Source organism: Heptranchias perlo, chromosome 24 (assembly GCF_035084215.1).
Source record: "Heptranchias perlo isolate sHepPer1 chromosome 24, sHepPer1.hap1, whole genome shotgun sequence".
Classification (NCBI taxonomy): Eukaryota; Metazoa; Chordata; class Chondrichthyes; order Hexanchiformes; family Hexanchidae; genus Heptranchias; species Heptranchias perlo.
This window is the reverse complement of record NC_090348.1, coordinates 45,538,075-45,552,584: the sequence shown is the minus strand read 5'-3', so window position 1 is coordinate 45,552,584 and position 14,510 is coordinate 45,538,075. Positions and strand designations below refer to the sequence as shown.

At 41.3% G+C, this 14,510-nt stretch overlaps 1 protein-coding gene across 1 annotated transcript in view; it reads right to left on the bottom strand.

Annotated features, from left to right (window-relative positions):
- Positions 1 to 14,510, bottom strand: part of snd1 (staphylococcal nuclease and tudor domain containing 1) — an 813,248-nt gene that overhangs the window by 527,338 nt on the left and 271,400 nt on the right. The window contains exon 15 of the mRNA XM_068005235.1: positions 13,752 to 13,893. Coding sequence (XP_067861336.1) covers positions 13,752 to 13,893 — 142 coding nt within the window. The remainder of the gene's footprint in view (positions 1 to 13,751; positions 13,894 to 14,510) is intronic.

Sequence of the window (14,510 nt, the reverse complement as noted above, 5' to 3'; positions counted from 1 at the left end):
GAATTGGTCACATATAACCCACTTTTTATAAATCCAGCCATCATGGACAACAAAGTAGTATTACTGCCTACATGGATGCATCAGAACTCCCTCCCCCTCTCATTGTGCAAAACCTCAGATTATTCCAGTAAACAAATAAAAGCCAGCACATGAGAGGTTCAGATGGCAAGAGCAACACTGGGGTTGTATTTCATCATCTGAACCCAAGGCACATTACAGCCTTGAAACACACCAAAAGTTGCGTGGTTCTTTACAATAGTGTTATTGTGGCGCCGCAATGCAAACCAATGTCCAAGCGCGAGGGCTATGCAAGGGAAGACTGCAGAGTGCAAAAATGAATTGGTGGTCCATATCTGCCATTACTTTTATGGTCAGCTACTCTATATTCTGAAGCTAAGGTGATGTCACTAGTTCTTTTTCTCATCAGAATCAATGTATAGTGCTGAGGTTTTACAAGAGATTGCGTATCTCTTGTATTCCCTTGTGTTTGACCGTCACTGTGGTAAACATGCTGCAACTATGTAACCTGTCTGCATTTCAATATATCTATTTACTTCAATGTTTCTGTGAAACCACAGTAGTTACATGAAATGCATATTCTCAGCAATATAAAAAACATTCTGCAGTGAAGTAGGAATGTGTTTTTCAAGGTGAGGAGAACGAGGTTACAATTTCATATCAACTGAATTAAATACTATTAACTACCAGCCTCCTGCCCAGAGTCAAAATAACACTTCTGATTCACCACTGACATTAGCTCAGTCTACATTATAGTTGAATACACAAACAGCTCCACAGTTTTAAAATCATTTTACTTTAAAGCGCACAGTTAATAAGACAGCCTGCAACCTCTGCACAATTCTTCTCTCGCTTAGCAAGATGCTGGCTCATTAGATGTCTCTGTTAAGAGTGAATCTTCCCATTAATGTAGTAATTTTCTTTGGCAATCTGGAAATGCAAAGAATCCAGAAGCCTTTGTAAGGAGCAGACCGAGGATTATGTTTTTTTTAAATATAAAATGAATCCACCGGCCTTTAACAAGTGATTTTTCTCAAGGTACATCAACTGAAGGAACATAAGAAATAGGAGCAGGAGTAGGCCAATCGGCCCTTCGAGCCTGCTCCGCCATTTAATAAGATCATGGCTGATCTGATCCTAACCTCAAATCTAAATTCATGTCCAATTTCCTGCCCGCTCCCCGTAACCCCTGATTCCCTTTACTTCTAGGAAACTGTCTATTTCTGCTTTGAATTTATTCAATGATGTAGCTTCCACAGCTTCCTGGGGCAGCAAATTCCACAGACCTACTACCCTCTGAGTGAAGAAGTTTCCCCTCATCTCAGTTTTGAAGGAGCAGCCCCTTATTCTAAGATTATGCCCCCTCGTTCTAGTTTCACCCAACCTTGGGAACATCCTCACCGCATCCACCTAATCAAGCCCCTTCACAATCTTATATGTTTCAATATGATCGCCTCTCATTCTTCTGAACTCCAATGAGTAGAGTCCCAATCTACTCAACCTCTCCTCATATGTCCACCCCCTCATCCCCGGGATTAACCGAGTGAACCTTCTTTGTACTGCCTCGAGAGCAAGTATGTCTTTTCTTAAGTATGGACACCAAAACTGTATGCAGTATTCCAGGTGCGATCTCACCAATACCTTATATAACTGCAGCAATACCTCCCTGTTTTTATATTCTATCCCCCTAGCGATAAACGCCAACATTCCGTTGGCCTTCTTGATCACCTGCTGCACCTGAATACCAACTTTTTGATTTTCTTGCACTAGGACCCCCAGATCCCTTTGTACTGCAGTACTTTCCAGTCTCTTGCCATCAAGAAAATAACCTGCTCTCTGGTTTTTCCTGCCAAAGTACATAACCTCACATTTTCCAACATTGTATTTCATCTGCCAAATCTCCGCCCACTCACCCAGCCTGTCTATATCCCCCTGCAGGTTTTTTATGTCCTCCTCACTCTCTACTTTCCCTCCCATCTTTGTATCATCTGCAAACTTCGATATGTTGCACTCGGTCCCCTCCTCCAAATCGTAAGAGTTGGGGACCCAGCACTGACCCCTGCGGAACACCACTGGCTACTGGTTGCCAGTCCGAGAATGAACCATTTATCCCAACGCTCTGCTTCCTGTTAGATAACCAATCCTCCACCCATGCCAGAATATTACCCCCAATCCAGTGATTCTTTATCTTGAGCAATAATCTTTTATGTGGCACCTTGTCGAATGCCTTCTGGAAGTCTAAATACACTACGTCCACTGGTTCCCCTTTATCCACCCTGTACGTTATGTCCTCAAAGAACTCAAGCAAATTTGTCAGACGTGACTTCCCCTTCGTAAAGCTGTACTGACTTTGTCCTATTAAATTATGTTTGTCCAAATGTTCTGCTACTGTCTCCTTAATAATAGACTCCAAAATTTTACAACTGCAAACCCAAAACAATTTGGCAGCATTTTGCAACAGAAAAACTAAGAGTTAAAAACAAAAGTCAGCAGTGGCTAGCAAGCAAATTCTTTCATGTCAGCCAACAGAGCACATTAAATTAATTCATGAAACAGAACCAATTTAAATATGTAACTCAAAATGCAACATTCGGATACATTGGAGCCACGCTCATTCTCTTATTAAAACAGCATTGTCATGTCCAAACATATTTGAAGCCTTGTTAATCATTTAAAATGCTGTCGCCACCACACACAGCTAGCATACCGAAATAAGGTTATCATACAATCTGACAGCTCTTCTCTTTCCCCTTTTCCAGTCAAGGTCATTATTGAAATTCTCTAAATAAAAAAGCCAGAGGTTGGAGAAACAGCAAAATTTCATCTATTTGTTTCATAACTAAAGAACAACACTCTGCGGTGGGGGCGGGGTGGCTGGATATTAAACTATTGAAGAGCGTATCATGGGGAGTTAACAGAAGAAAGTCCGCCCTAATTAGAGACAGCAAAATCAAGCTTTTTGTTGGGAATCAGGTATTAGGGACTATTCGTAGTACATTCACAGCTATCTCCAGGTCTAAGAGATTTAGGAGGTGGATTTCCACAGGGGTTCTCCCGGTCGTCTACCATAACTTCTACCGAAGTGCCAGAGAAACCCTTTCCTATAAGGTACTGAGGGGAAACCCCTGCAGCAATTTGCTTCCTTAGTATCGACATTGCAATTTCCTACATTACAACAATGACTACACTTCAAAAGTACTACATTGGCTGCAAAGCACTTTGGGACATCCTGAGGTCGTGAAAAGCGTTGTGAATGCAAGTTCTTTCTTTCATCAAAGGTCAAAATTAAACACTTCTCACCTTATCCAGTTTTACAAGGGTGCAGTCACTTTTGTGCCAATGAGAAGTGGGTTTGAGTGCCAGGTCCTGATCTGATACCCGCAGACATGAAGGACAAGCAGTATAAGATCACCTCCCAGATATCACAGCTCATCACTCAAGTTTGCACCAGCAGCAATACAACTCCAATCCAGTCGCAAAACTGCATTCCAAAAGCACTCAGCATACGCTGAACCCCCCACCACCAAAGGTTAAATAGAAACCTTATATGAGGAGAAAGTGGATACTTCTGCCCACACTCTCCAAACATTTAAAATTAGTGGCTGGGGAAATTTGTGAAATACTTATGCAGAGCTCCAGCTTGTTGCCAGTCAGGCTCGGGTCTACATCTTGAAAGGATCTCGCACCTGGCAAATACTGATCTCCGATTGTATAACTGTGGTCTAAATTGCTACATCCTTCTCATGATTATCAGGATGCAAATGCAGCGCTAGATTAAGTTTTTACTTCCCAACATGCAATTACTCTCAGCCCACAGGAATTCCTTTTTGAAGTTGGGGGGGGGGGGGGGGGGGTGGAGGGCAAGGTGGCTAACTGTCACTATTCATTAGACAAGGTAGATTTTGGGCTGCGTTTGCACTACAACTCAACATTAATGAGAAGCGGTTTTGGTTTGTACCAAGGCTGAAGTTACAGTACAAATGCTGACTCAAGGACCAACTTGACTCTGAAATGAGACTACCAGGGGGTAAAGTTTCACTTGGTGCAAAAAGGAACGACTTCTCAACTATGCTATAATTCTGGTGAACATGTAGCGTTGGTGTACTTCTCATACATATGTGAATTAAGTACAGCTATTTATCCATGGAGGGCATCACAGCCAAGCCCAATCCTGATCCTGCCCTTGCCTGAAGTTCAGGCACATGCACCTTCCAGCTGGGGTTACTGGATGGCAACAGTAGCTGGCATCCTTTACTTCTCCACCCCCACCCCCACCCCCCCCCCCCATCCATCCAAGTTCCCTTTTAAGTCACACACATCCTGACTTGGCCATATAATCCAGGAATTCCTAACCTAGCAGGATCACCAACAGGATTGCAGTGGCTCAAGAAAAATCCCCCACCTTCTCCAGGGAGCTGGGGATGAGCAATAAATGTGGCCTTGCTGGCATCACTCGTATCCAGAGAACAAGTTTTAAAATACATTGAACCAACGTGCAGCACACAACTGCTGTCCCAGTGAGATCAGCTAACTAAGCAGAGCCCAGATATGGAACCTGGAGGGAACTCGGGGCCTGTATGGCTTAGCCCAATGCAGTGCGTGTACCCGTTAGCCATTGGTCAGCTATCTCACTTCAGACTACAGCTCTCCCTAACGTACTTGGTCTTTTCTTTCTCGCCTCAATCACTGCCGTTCTGCAGGTTTGCAATATGCCCAAACATCAGCAACCTAAACTTCCCAGCACATACTAATGCGCACTAACTTGTCAAATATATCACAGTATCACATAACATGCAGCATGAACAAAATGACAACCCATCACAGGATTACTGAATAAACTTTGACCAATTCCAGTTTCTATAAAGAAGTATGATGTCACAATCCAGTCTACGGACGGGGTTTTTGCACTTATTGGGAATGGTCAAATCAGAGTGAAAATCTGAAATTAACTGGTCGTTTAAAGACTAATGCCAGCATTGTGCAACCACAATTTTGTTTATTCAGCAGGGTAAGGGTTACTGATGCAAAACTACAGGGTAACTGCTCATTCAACACAAGAGATTAAGGCTATAGCTCAGTGCTCCACATCATATATACTGGATTTCTGCCGACATTACAAAATGATGGATTTTAACAAACTGCCATCTAGTATTTACCCGATTATAATGACTCACATTTGGCATCAGAGGTGAAAGATTGACTGATTTGAACTGTAAAACTGAAGTTTTATTCCGAATTATTACATCTATCCTGACCAATCTGGAGTGATCATTGTACCAGAGATACATATTTGAATGAACGTCAGTTAAGTATCAGCATACCATTCTACAACCCCGTGTAAAAGTGTACTGTTTTCTGCAGAGAAAAAAAATAACTTATCTTTATATCTGTTAAGTCTAGTGTATGGTATGTGTTTTATGTACATGCTAACCTTCCTGCGCATGCATTTTTATACAAATTAGAAAATCCATAAATAGGTCAAAGGAAAAACCCATGTAAATATTTATATTGGGACAATACTATTTAAATATAAACATTGCCATCAGTGTGTTGATGAACCAACTGAATCAGTGTTTTTAGAAAAAATTGTATCCACCATTCTTTCTCCCTCAGTAACTGAAATTTCTCATGCCCAAACGAAGGTTTTAAGCAAAATGAAAATTCAAAAGTTTACATACTTCACAAAGATATGATTAAATTTGCCTACTGAATTATCTTTTGTCTCTTTTAAAGGCCTTCCTTTTTGCTTCAAGGCCTCAGCCTGTCTCAAAAGCCTGGGCTTCAACTAGACATTTATACCTCAACAGTTGGTGAGAGCTTCCAACCACTACTGAGTGCTCACTGCATGCAGTTTGCAGAAATTCCCAGCAATTTGCGACTCATGAGACGCTGTTGAAGGGTGTGTCCTTTATCCTTAAAGGATTTAAGTTTGCTTGCTTTTTACAAAAAAAACTTTTGAAAGAAACTGGAGATTGAATTTTCAAAGCTTTATTTCAGGTAACTGATATTTAAATTATGGCATACTGCTTTCTATTATTAACTGCGCAAAGCCAGGAAACACCTATAATTAGTGTGGCTTTGGTTTCCTTGTTGACAGAAAACAAAAATATTTATCGAGGATGGATTCAATTTTAAGCCATCTCCCTCTATTGCAGCTGAAAATTCAGTTTAAAAAATCTTTCTTCTGAATAATTTCTGAATATTTTTATTTTTATTAAAAACAAACTGTATAAATGAATTTGAGTGTCTTGAGATTATTGTTGTTCATGAACATTTGTTTATTAAAGACTGTCCAAGCCGGCAAACTCAGTGCAATAAAGGGTAACTTTTTTCACTTCAATGTGCACCTGGAGCACAGAAGCTGAAAATCTACCCCTAAATGGTTTACAGCAGGAATGTAAAGACAGGAACTGGCCAATGATAGGGAAAACAATGGGCCGGGGGGGGGGGGAAAGAGAAAGAGAGGCGAACCAATGGGCTGCACAAAGGTCAGGGAAAGAGGCCAATGTGCAGAATGTGGTTGGGAGGAGGTTGGTGCCTGATGGTCCAAAATGGAAGGAGGGCAGATTGGGTCCCATTATCTTGGCGATTTGCCCTCCCCCCACAAGACTGCTAGAACCTGCTCTCCTACAATACTGGCAGATTCCAGCAACTCCAAAAAATGCCAAGGTTCCATCCCTCGTCAAAGCCCCCATCGCGTTATGCTAGATCCCAGGAGACCCCAGCCACAATCGCCTCTCCACCCTACCCCCGCACCCAGGACATTCTTGCATTGCTCAAAACCCATCGACTGCACTCCCAGAGCTCCCATTCCCAAGACCACCCCCAATGCCCCTGGTCCCAGAGACCGCCCTCACTGGACCTGGGCTTCTACAGGGGGCAGTTGATCAGGTAAATCAGATTTCTGCTCTGGCCCAGTTAGACTTTGTTGCCTTAAAGGGACAGGCGAGATGTTCTGCTGAGGCAGAACATAACATAAGCAGCAGACAGCTTTCCCCAAGGCAGTCCCTTTACACTCATTAGGAACGGGTATAAATGCACCCCACTCATTACGTAGCACATAATTAGATATTAGATATCAGCCATGGCTTAGTGGCTAGCGTGCTCACCTCGGAGTCAGAAGGTTCTGTGTTCAAGTCCCACTCCAGAGACTTGAGCACAAAATCTAGGTTAAAACTTCAGTGCAGTACTCAAGGGCGTGCTGCACTGTGGGAGGTGCCGTCTTTCAGCTGCATTTGTGCACACAAGGTGATTCACATCAAAAAAGTTATGTTAGAAGTAAAGTGCTTTGGGAACTGTGATAATATGCTATATAAATGAAAGTTCTTTGCAAAGACCTCGGAGTCTGCCTGCAGCTCACTTAGATAGACATTACTCGATATATTACAGTATATTGTAACTTGTCACTTGTTTTATTTCACCTGTAGACTGGTGCCAATAAAATTGCAAGGAAGGAAGTTGTTTTCCCTGAAGTACCAAAGACCTTCTCAGCCACAGATGAAGTGAGAAAACCAAAAAGACAAAAGGGGACAAGTTTTGACAAATTTGACAAAAGACTTTAATCACTCATTTTAAATCAAGGTGTAGGGAGAGAGGGAGAAGTCAGAGGAAAAAAAAAAATCAACATTTCCAGGAACATTGTAAGCATTTTAAATACTTTCAGTGAAACCTGTCTTGGGTTGCATTGCCACATTTTTTTCCTTGAACAGGACAGTAAGTGGAAGTTGGAAAGTGATCTTTTGAGTTACTATTAATAGTGATTGGATTTCATCGCAACAGGAGCTCTGCAAAGAAAAAGTCAACAGGCAAAAGCAGATTTATATTAATCACAGAAGCACCTCACTCTATTTGCTCAATATTAAGGTCTGTTACAGCATATAACAACTTTCAACCATTGGTGTCTGTCAGCACTGCAAAGCTACCAGAAAAGTCTGAACCTTCAGGTATTAAAACCATTGGTTTCAAGAACATAATATTCTCAGAACCGTGTCAATCCTAAACTTTCACAAACTGCACACAAGGGCCCCCGAGACAAGATGTCCAAGAAAAAGGGCAGCACCATTCTTCATTTGTACAGGATACAGAGTGGATACAAGACAGGGAACAAGTCAAATTACAAAAGGGCTTCTTTGTAAGTGAGATCAAGTATTCTACCATTCCAAAATGTGTGTTTTGTGTAAACGCGAGGATTATCTGTGCTCACTGTGCAGCAGCAGTAGTCCCACGCCAGCTATGTGGAAAGAAAGAAAAAGAAAAATTTAAATTCAGCTGCATTTTAATTTCAATGAGGATTAGCACAAGGAGGCAGGCCATTTAATGTAGCTCAATAAACCACTTAGGATGACTGGACAACGTCTTAAAAAAAAAAATCAGTAGGGATTAAGCATTAAATTCAAAGGCTGCCTTCGTCCAAGATGATGTTTTTAGGCAGCAAGTGAACGTGCTACTACACACTTATAGCTCCAGAAACAAAAGGAAACAAAAGTGCATTGGGTGGCATGGTGGCTTACAGCCCTTCACCTCTAACCCTGGGTTACAAAAGGACAGAAGGGCTATACTCTAACCATCTACTTTACCTGCAGATTTACACACTGATTACACACAGACTGATGGATGAAAGTCTCCACTGTACACTGGCTACTAAGGTTGTGTAGGAAATGAGTTTGGGGGCAGCCTTAATCCAGTTTCTAGTGGTTGTATGCACATAACCACCACTAACTGGGCACTAACTTAGCAATCACATTCAAAAGAGAGCCACAGGATAATTGATATGGGAAATTTAAGAAATGTCACATTGGTACAAATAGGTGGTGCCCTGGAGATTGGGGCTGAGGCACGTTCTCAGGGTAGGGTGAAGCTTTACTCATGCAATATATGACCCGGGAGTGTTCAATGAACTGGGTGCCCAAAACAGAAATTGTTCCATTCTCTGAGTAAGATCCTTCACTTTTAGAAGCACAAAGATTCACAGAAAAAAAAAGTTGTGTCATATGAGATAAACAAACAGGAAATAATTCTGGATCAGCTGCTCCTAAAAAGAGAAACCCATGTAACTAGTTGTAGTCGAAATGGCTGGCCAGAAACACTCCCTACCCACCTAGTGTACTTGTGTATTTACACAATGACACACACACACAGTCCTGCCCACCTAATATACATAGGAATATACATACTGATACACACATTATATAATCTTACATTTGCTTCTAGAACATTTATATGTTGGTGTGTAAATATGCACATACTACATGTAGCTATATTTCACCCATTGCAGTACTTGCAGATTTACACACTACCTTGAACTTTTAATCAAATTCAAACTGTAGGTCCCAAAACAGATTTGTGAGCACTTCCCAAAATTACTTGAACTTCAAGGAAAAATAAAATGGAACAAAGCCTTAACTGGAATCAACTCCTTCCTGCCTCTCTGCAATTTCATTTTTTCCTTGCAATGTTAACCTACCGCTCTCCAATTAGAACATTCACAGGGCATAAGACAGTTATGAGAAGCAAATTATACACTAGAATTTGTGTATATTATTAGATAGCAAATCAATAGCAGAAAATGTTGCTGTAAATTTACTCAGACCTCATGATTTCAGTTGATAGCTCTCTACCACTGGGTTAGATGGTGAGTTGGAGCACCTTCTAGTAGTTTGAGCTCATAATTCAAACAGACACTCAGCACTGACAGTGCTGCATTGTCAGCGATGCCATTCTTCGATTGTAAAATCATTTTTATATAAAAAAGATACAGAATAGTAGTTATGGGGGGGGGGGGTTGTCCACTGACAGTCACTATTCCTAGATTTAGTGGATACCAGTTAAATTGAATAAATCATGACAGCTTGGATCTCTTGCACTGTACCTTTATGTGAGTTGCAAGCAGGCTGATTTCCAACACCACTGAGCTGCAGTGCACTCCACTGATCTAAGGTGACCTTGCAATCCTGTGGGCCATCCCATTAATCACCAATTAATGACCCAGACTTAACAACAAAAAGCCTCAGAGAATGTACGAATAGCTTATTCTCTAAAAATCCCTTGAACAGGCTGATGTGTCAAGTTTGTTTCGACAGCACGGCCGATCACTCACATGATAAGATCAGCACTGTCACCATCAGGTGCATACCTCCTCCTTCTCTGAGTCTCACTGTTCACAGTTGGAGTGTTCTCTTCATCGATAAGACTACACATGAGCGCTTGAATCACTAAATGTGTCAGCTGGCTATACACATCTGTCACAGTGCAACGACACTCGAGCATCTTTTCCCGCTTCTGTTTTGTCAAGTGTGAGACTTCAATTATTTTCTTCTTGTACCGCTTTACATTGCCCACAATCCCTGGTTGATAGGGCTACCTGCTCCCAGGTCTGCTCCAGCACTATTCTAAAAAAAGACAGATTTGGGGGGGGGGGGGGGGGGGAAAACGGTGAACAACAGCAACCTGTGCATAATTCTAACCTTTCCTCCATTCTGTGGGGAAATGCCTCCCCTAGGGCTACATGGCAAAGATTGGGATCTCACTATGTGAGGCATCGCACACACAACCACATGTCCCAACAACTATTTGGTGCTCCAATTAGTTGCCGCTACTCTGCCAATTCTACAAAAATCCACATTAGTTATATGTTGAAGGCAATGCAGCAACCACCCGCATTTACCTATATCTGAAAGAATGTCTCAGCGGTTTACATAGGGGATGTAGATGGCATCAAGCAGGAGATGGAGATTTTTTTTTCTTTTATATAAAAAGGTGGGTGGGGAAGAGAAGAGAGATAGAGAAAAGGAGAACTCAAAGCATGGCTCAATACCACCCCACCATCTACACTTGCAACATACTCTGAAATTCATGCATTTTCAGCATTCCATTGAGAATGACCAGGAGAAAAGGGACATATTAAGATTATGCTCATACACTAACTGCTGTCGCATAAGCAGCAACTTTGCAGCCAATGCACAGGAGCCCAGTAAATACAGCTTGAATTATTTATAAAACCCAGACACGTTCTTGCCCCTTGGGGTGTAGATGTGATCCACAAAAGGTCAGAGATCAGTGTCAAACTAGTATAACATAAATCTCCTAATCCTAGCAGATAATTTTAACCCACCCAGGCACCAAAACAGACTCCGAGCCAAGGTGAATGGATAGAAAAGAGGCAATCACATCCAGCTAAATTTGTCCTGGATTATTTTACGTAATTCGTTCTCTGGATATGGGCATCACTGGCATTTATTGCCCATTCCTAGTTGCCCTGAGAAGTCGATGGTAGTGGTGGTGGGCCTCCATGAACCTCTGTAGTCAGTGTGATATTCTTTGTAGCAGTTTGAAACAATTGAGTGGCTTGTTGGCCCACTTCAGAGGGAAGTTAAGAGTCAACCATGTTGGTGTGGGACTGGTGTCACATATAGGGGAAGGATGGCAGGTTTCTTTCCCAGTTGTGTTTTTATGACAAAATATCACATCACCTTTTTATTTCCAGATTTCGTTTTTAAACTGAATTCAAATTCTCAAACTGCCATGGTCAGATATGAACTCGGGTTCTCCGGATTACTAGTCCAGTAATATAACCATTACAATATTGTACTCCATAATGAATGTAATTTCTAGGAGCCAAAAGTATAAATGTGTGAAATATCAAGTCTTAAAATTTACAATTAAATAATTTTAGACAACAAAAGAGAAACCCAAACATTCTGTCCATTTCCTTTTTGAATGCTTCTGCAGAATTAGCATTCACCAAGATAAGTGTATATGATACCATTGCTCCTTAAGTAACGTACACATTATGGCTTCCTTAGCTTGTAACTCCCCATCCTTCCATATAAACTGTGTCTCCACTTAGAAAATACTGATTCTGCTGACTGGGGTGGGAACAGCACCAGTATTACAAACACAGTTTAAAATCTTACGAATTAATGGTATCAGATTTTCAGCGGGTGCTTTCAAAAATGTACGAAATACCGAAAACCTCATTTGTAGAACCATCTCGTTAACAGTATTCAGCCCAACAAGGCAAGCTGAATTCACAAGAGTTGAAAGAAGCCCCATGAAATAATGATATTTACTAATGCTAATTCAGCTCATGATCGGACTCCTGGCCATTCTTCATGTAAGAACGTTGGCTTTCCACAGGCATCAGTTTTGGGGAGACTGTGCCAGCTGTAACTGGCGATGCAAGTATGCACTGCATCTCACGCCATGAGGGTCGGACAGGGATCACATCAAGGGGCACGTTTCCCAAATATGAAATACCAATTATGCCGTTACACTATTCATTTGGTGCCAATTTTACACTGATTGTGTACACTTTGAATCAGAGAGGCAGCAAGGCATCAGTTGAAGGACGCTTAATTCAGCTCCCTTGAGTCAACAGACTCAGTAACCAAGCTGGTCTAATAATGGTGATTTTAGCTTTCCCAAAAAAACAGAAGAGTCAAAAAAAACCACCGGGTGTTATAATGAGATACCTTTTCTTTTCCCCCCCAGTATGAAACAAGGTCTGAATGATAAGGCTCTGCCTTTAACAACTGCTCCTCCATCCAAAAGCCATTTATACACCAAATTTTTGATCCACGAATTTCTTAATGAGCAATTGGATGTATTTTTAATGTAAAATTCATATTTAGTCTTAAAACAAATGAGCGAACTGACAGATTCACAATATGTAAAACCACATATTAACACAGATAATAAAACATTTGATTTGGATGGACTTGAAAGAGATTAAGAAAATAATTTACTGGAACTGTGAAGATACCATTCAGAAAGAGAATGATGAGATTAAAATGTACCCCCCAACACTTCTGCTATAAAAAGACAAATACCTTTTAGAATGAGTGCATCAAAACAACAAACAGACATTCATTTTTCAAATCCATCTGCAAACATGACTACTCTTGCCTGCAACTCAAGACAAAATCCTAAATAAACACAAACTATTTGAGATTCTGAATCTGATGTGTGACACTGTTCTTTCAATTCCAAGTATCTTTCCAAAGGAGTACCACTCTGGGGACCAAAGTGAATCAACCCCTGAGTAAGATCAGAGTGGAGTTATCTTTTAGTCTGTAGTCAAATATTGGTAGCTTCTAAAAAGGTAATAACGACCAGAAAGAAGGGTTATAGAAAAGATGCACCAAGTCATAATGCTCGGAAGCAAGGTCAGAGCACTGCGTAACTGGTGCGACACTGATCAGTGGAAGATTATAATAGACACACAAGTCACATTGTCTGAAGGCAGTGGCTGAAACCACCTCAAATTATTCAGAAATGTTAGGATTATTAATACTGGGATTTGCTTCTTGCCTCTCATGTTACAAAATCCCCACAATCTGCTCTCTATCATTTCTAGATGACCACTTATTCCAATTCAATGGTCTGTTCATTAAATGATTCCTCGGTTTCTTCCTCTATCACCCTACCCGGCAGTTCATTCCAAATGTTGGTCTGTGTGTGAAGGACTATTTCCATTCAAACAAAATACGGCAACACATTCAATGCCAGGCCATAAGATAAAAGTTACTTACTTTGCTACCAGTGTCTCCAACTTCTGGTCACTATGTAGTGCAGTAATGTTCAGTAGTTAAGGCCCATAGTTTACCTTCAGAACATGCAGCTGTTTCAACAGTTTGCTTTAAGAAAAATCAAAACAACCTCCCACATAGTTTTCCTCCAATACTGTCAATGTGGTATAGTTGGTACCAAGTTCAAGTCAATATTTAACCACTTACCGGCCAGTAGGAAGGTAATCAGACAAGTCTCTTTTGGCATGTACAGCTTCAGGCGGGAACCACTGAAGACATATTCAACCACAGCCTCTGAACGTCCGGCTCTCTGCAGGAACGGCAGGAACTGCTTGGCTTTCTGGGTGTCCTGTAAACAATAAGACACGAACTTACTTGGGAATCTGTGTGTAGACTGAGCACCGCCAGCAAAACATATGGGGAGGGAGCACTGGTTGTCAATCAGGGTTCAGAACCCTGGCTGAGTTTCTCTCCCTAGTCCAGGGGCACTGAGGCAACTCGAGCCCTGGTGGAGACAACCAGACTGAGATCAAACCAGAGAGTTTCTCCACCAGTGCAGTTTAGTACTAGACCACACTGCGCATTTAGCCACTGAATATTCCTATACTCACCACACTTCAAAAGTAGTTCAATCTCAATGAAGCTCTGAGATGTTTAAGATACTAATATATCAATGCGAGCCATTTAGTAACCAGAGGAGCCAACCTACTGAGAGGTCTTAACCTTGAAGAGCAATAGCATTGATATTTTGAGTTGAATAGCTCTCCAAACATAACAAGGAAACATGAGCTCACCTTACAGCAAGTAGCCATCAGCTAATATGGAGCACCTTTGATTTGCCACCAAGGTTGTTCACATTGTGCAGCCAGCTTTAAAGATATTTTTAAATAGTTCATTCAGTTCAGATCTGAAGCATGTAGCATCCTCACAATTATTTGGCTAATAAAAGCTCCCTTTTGGCAGCAG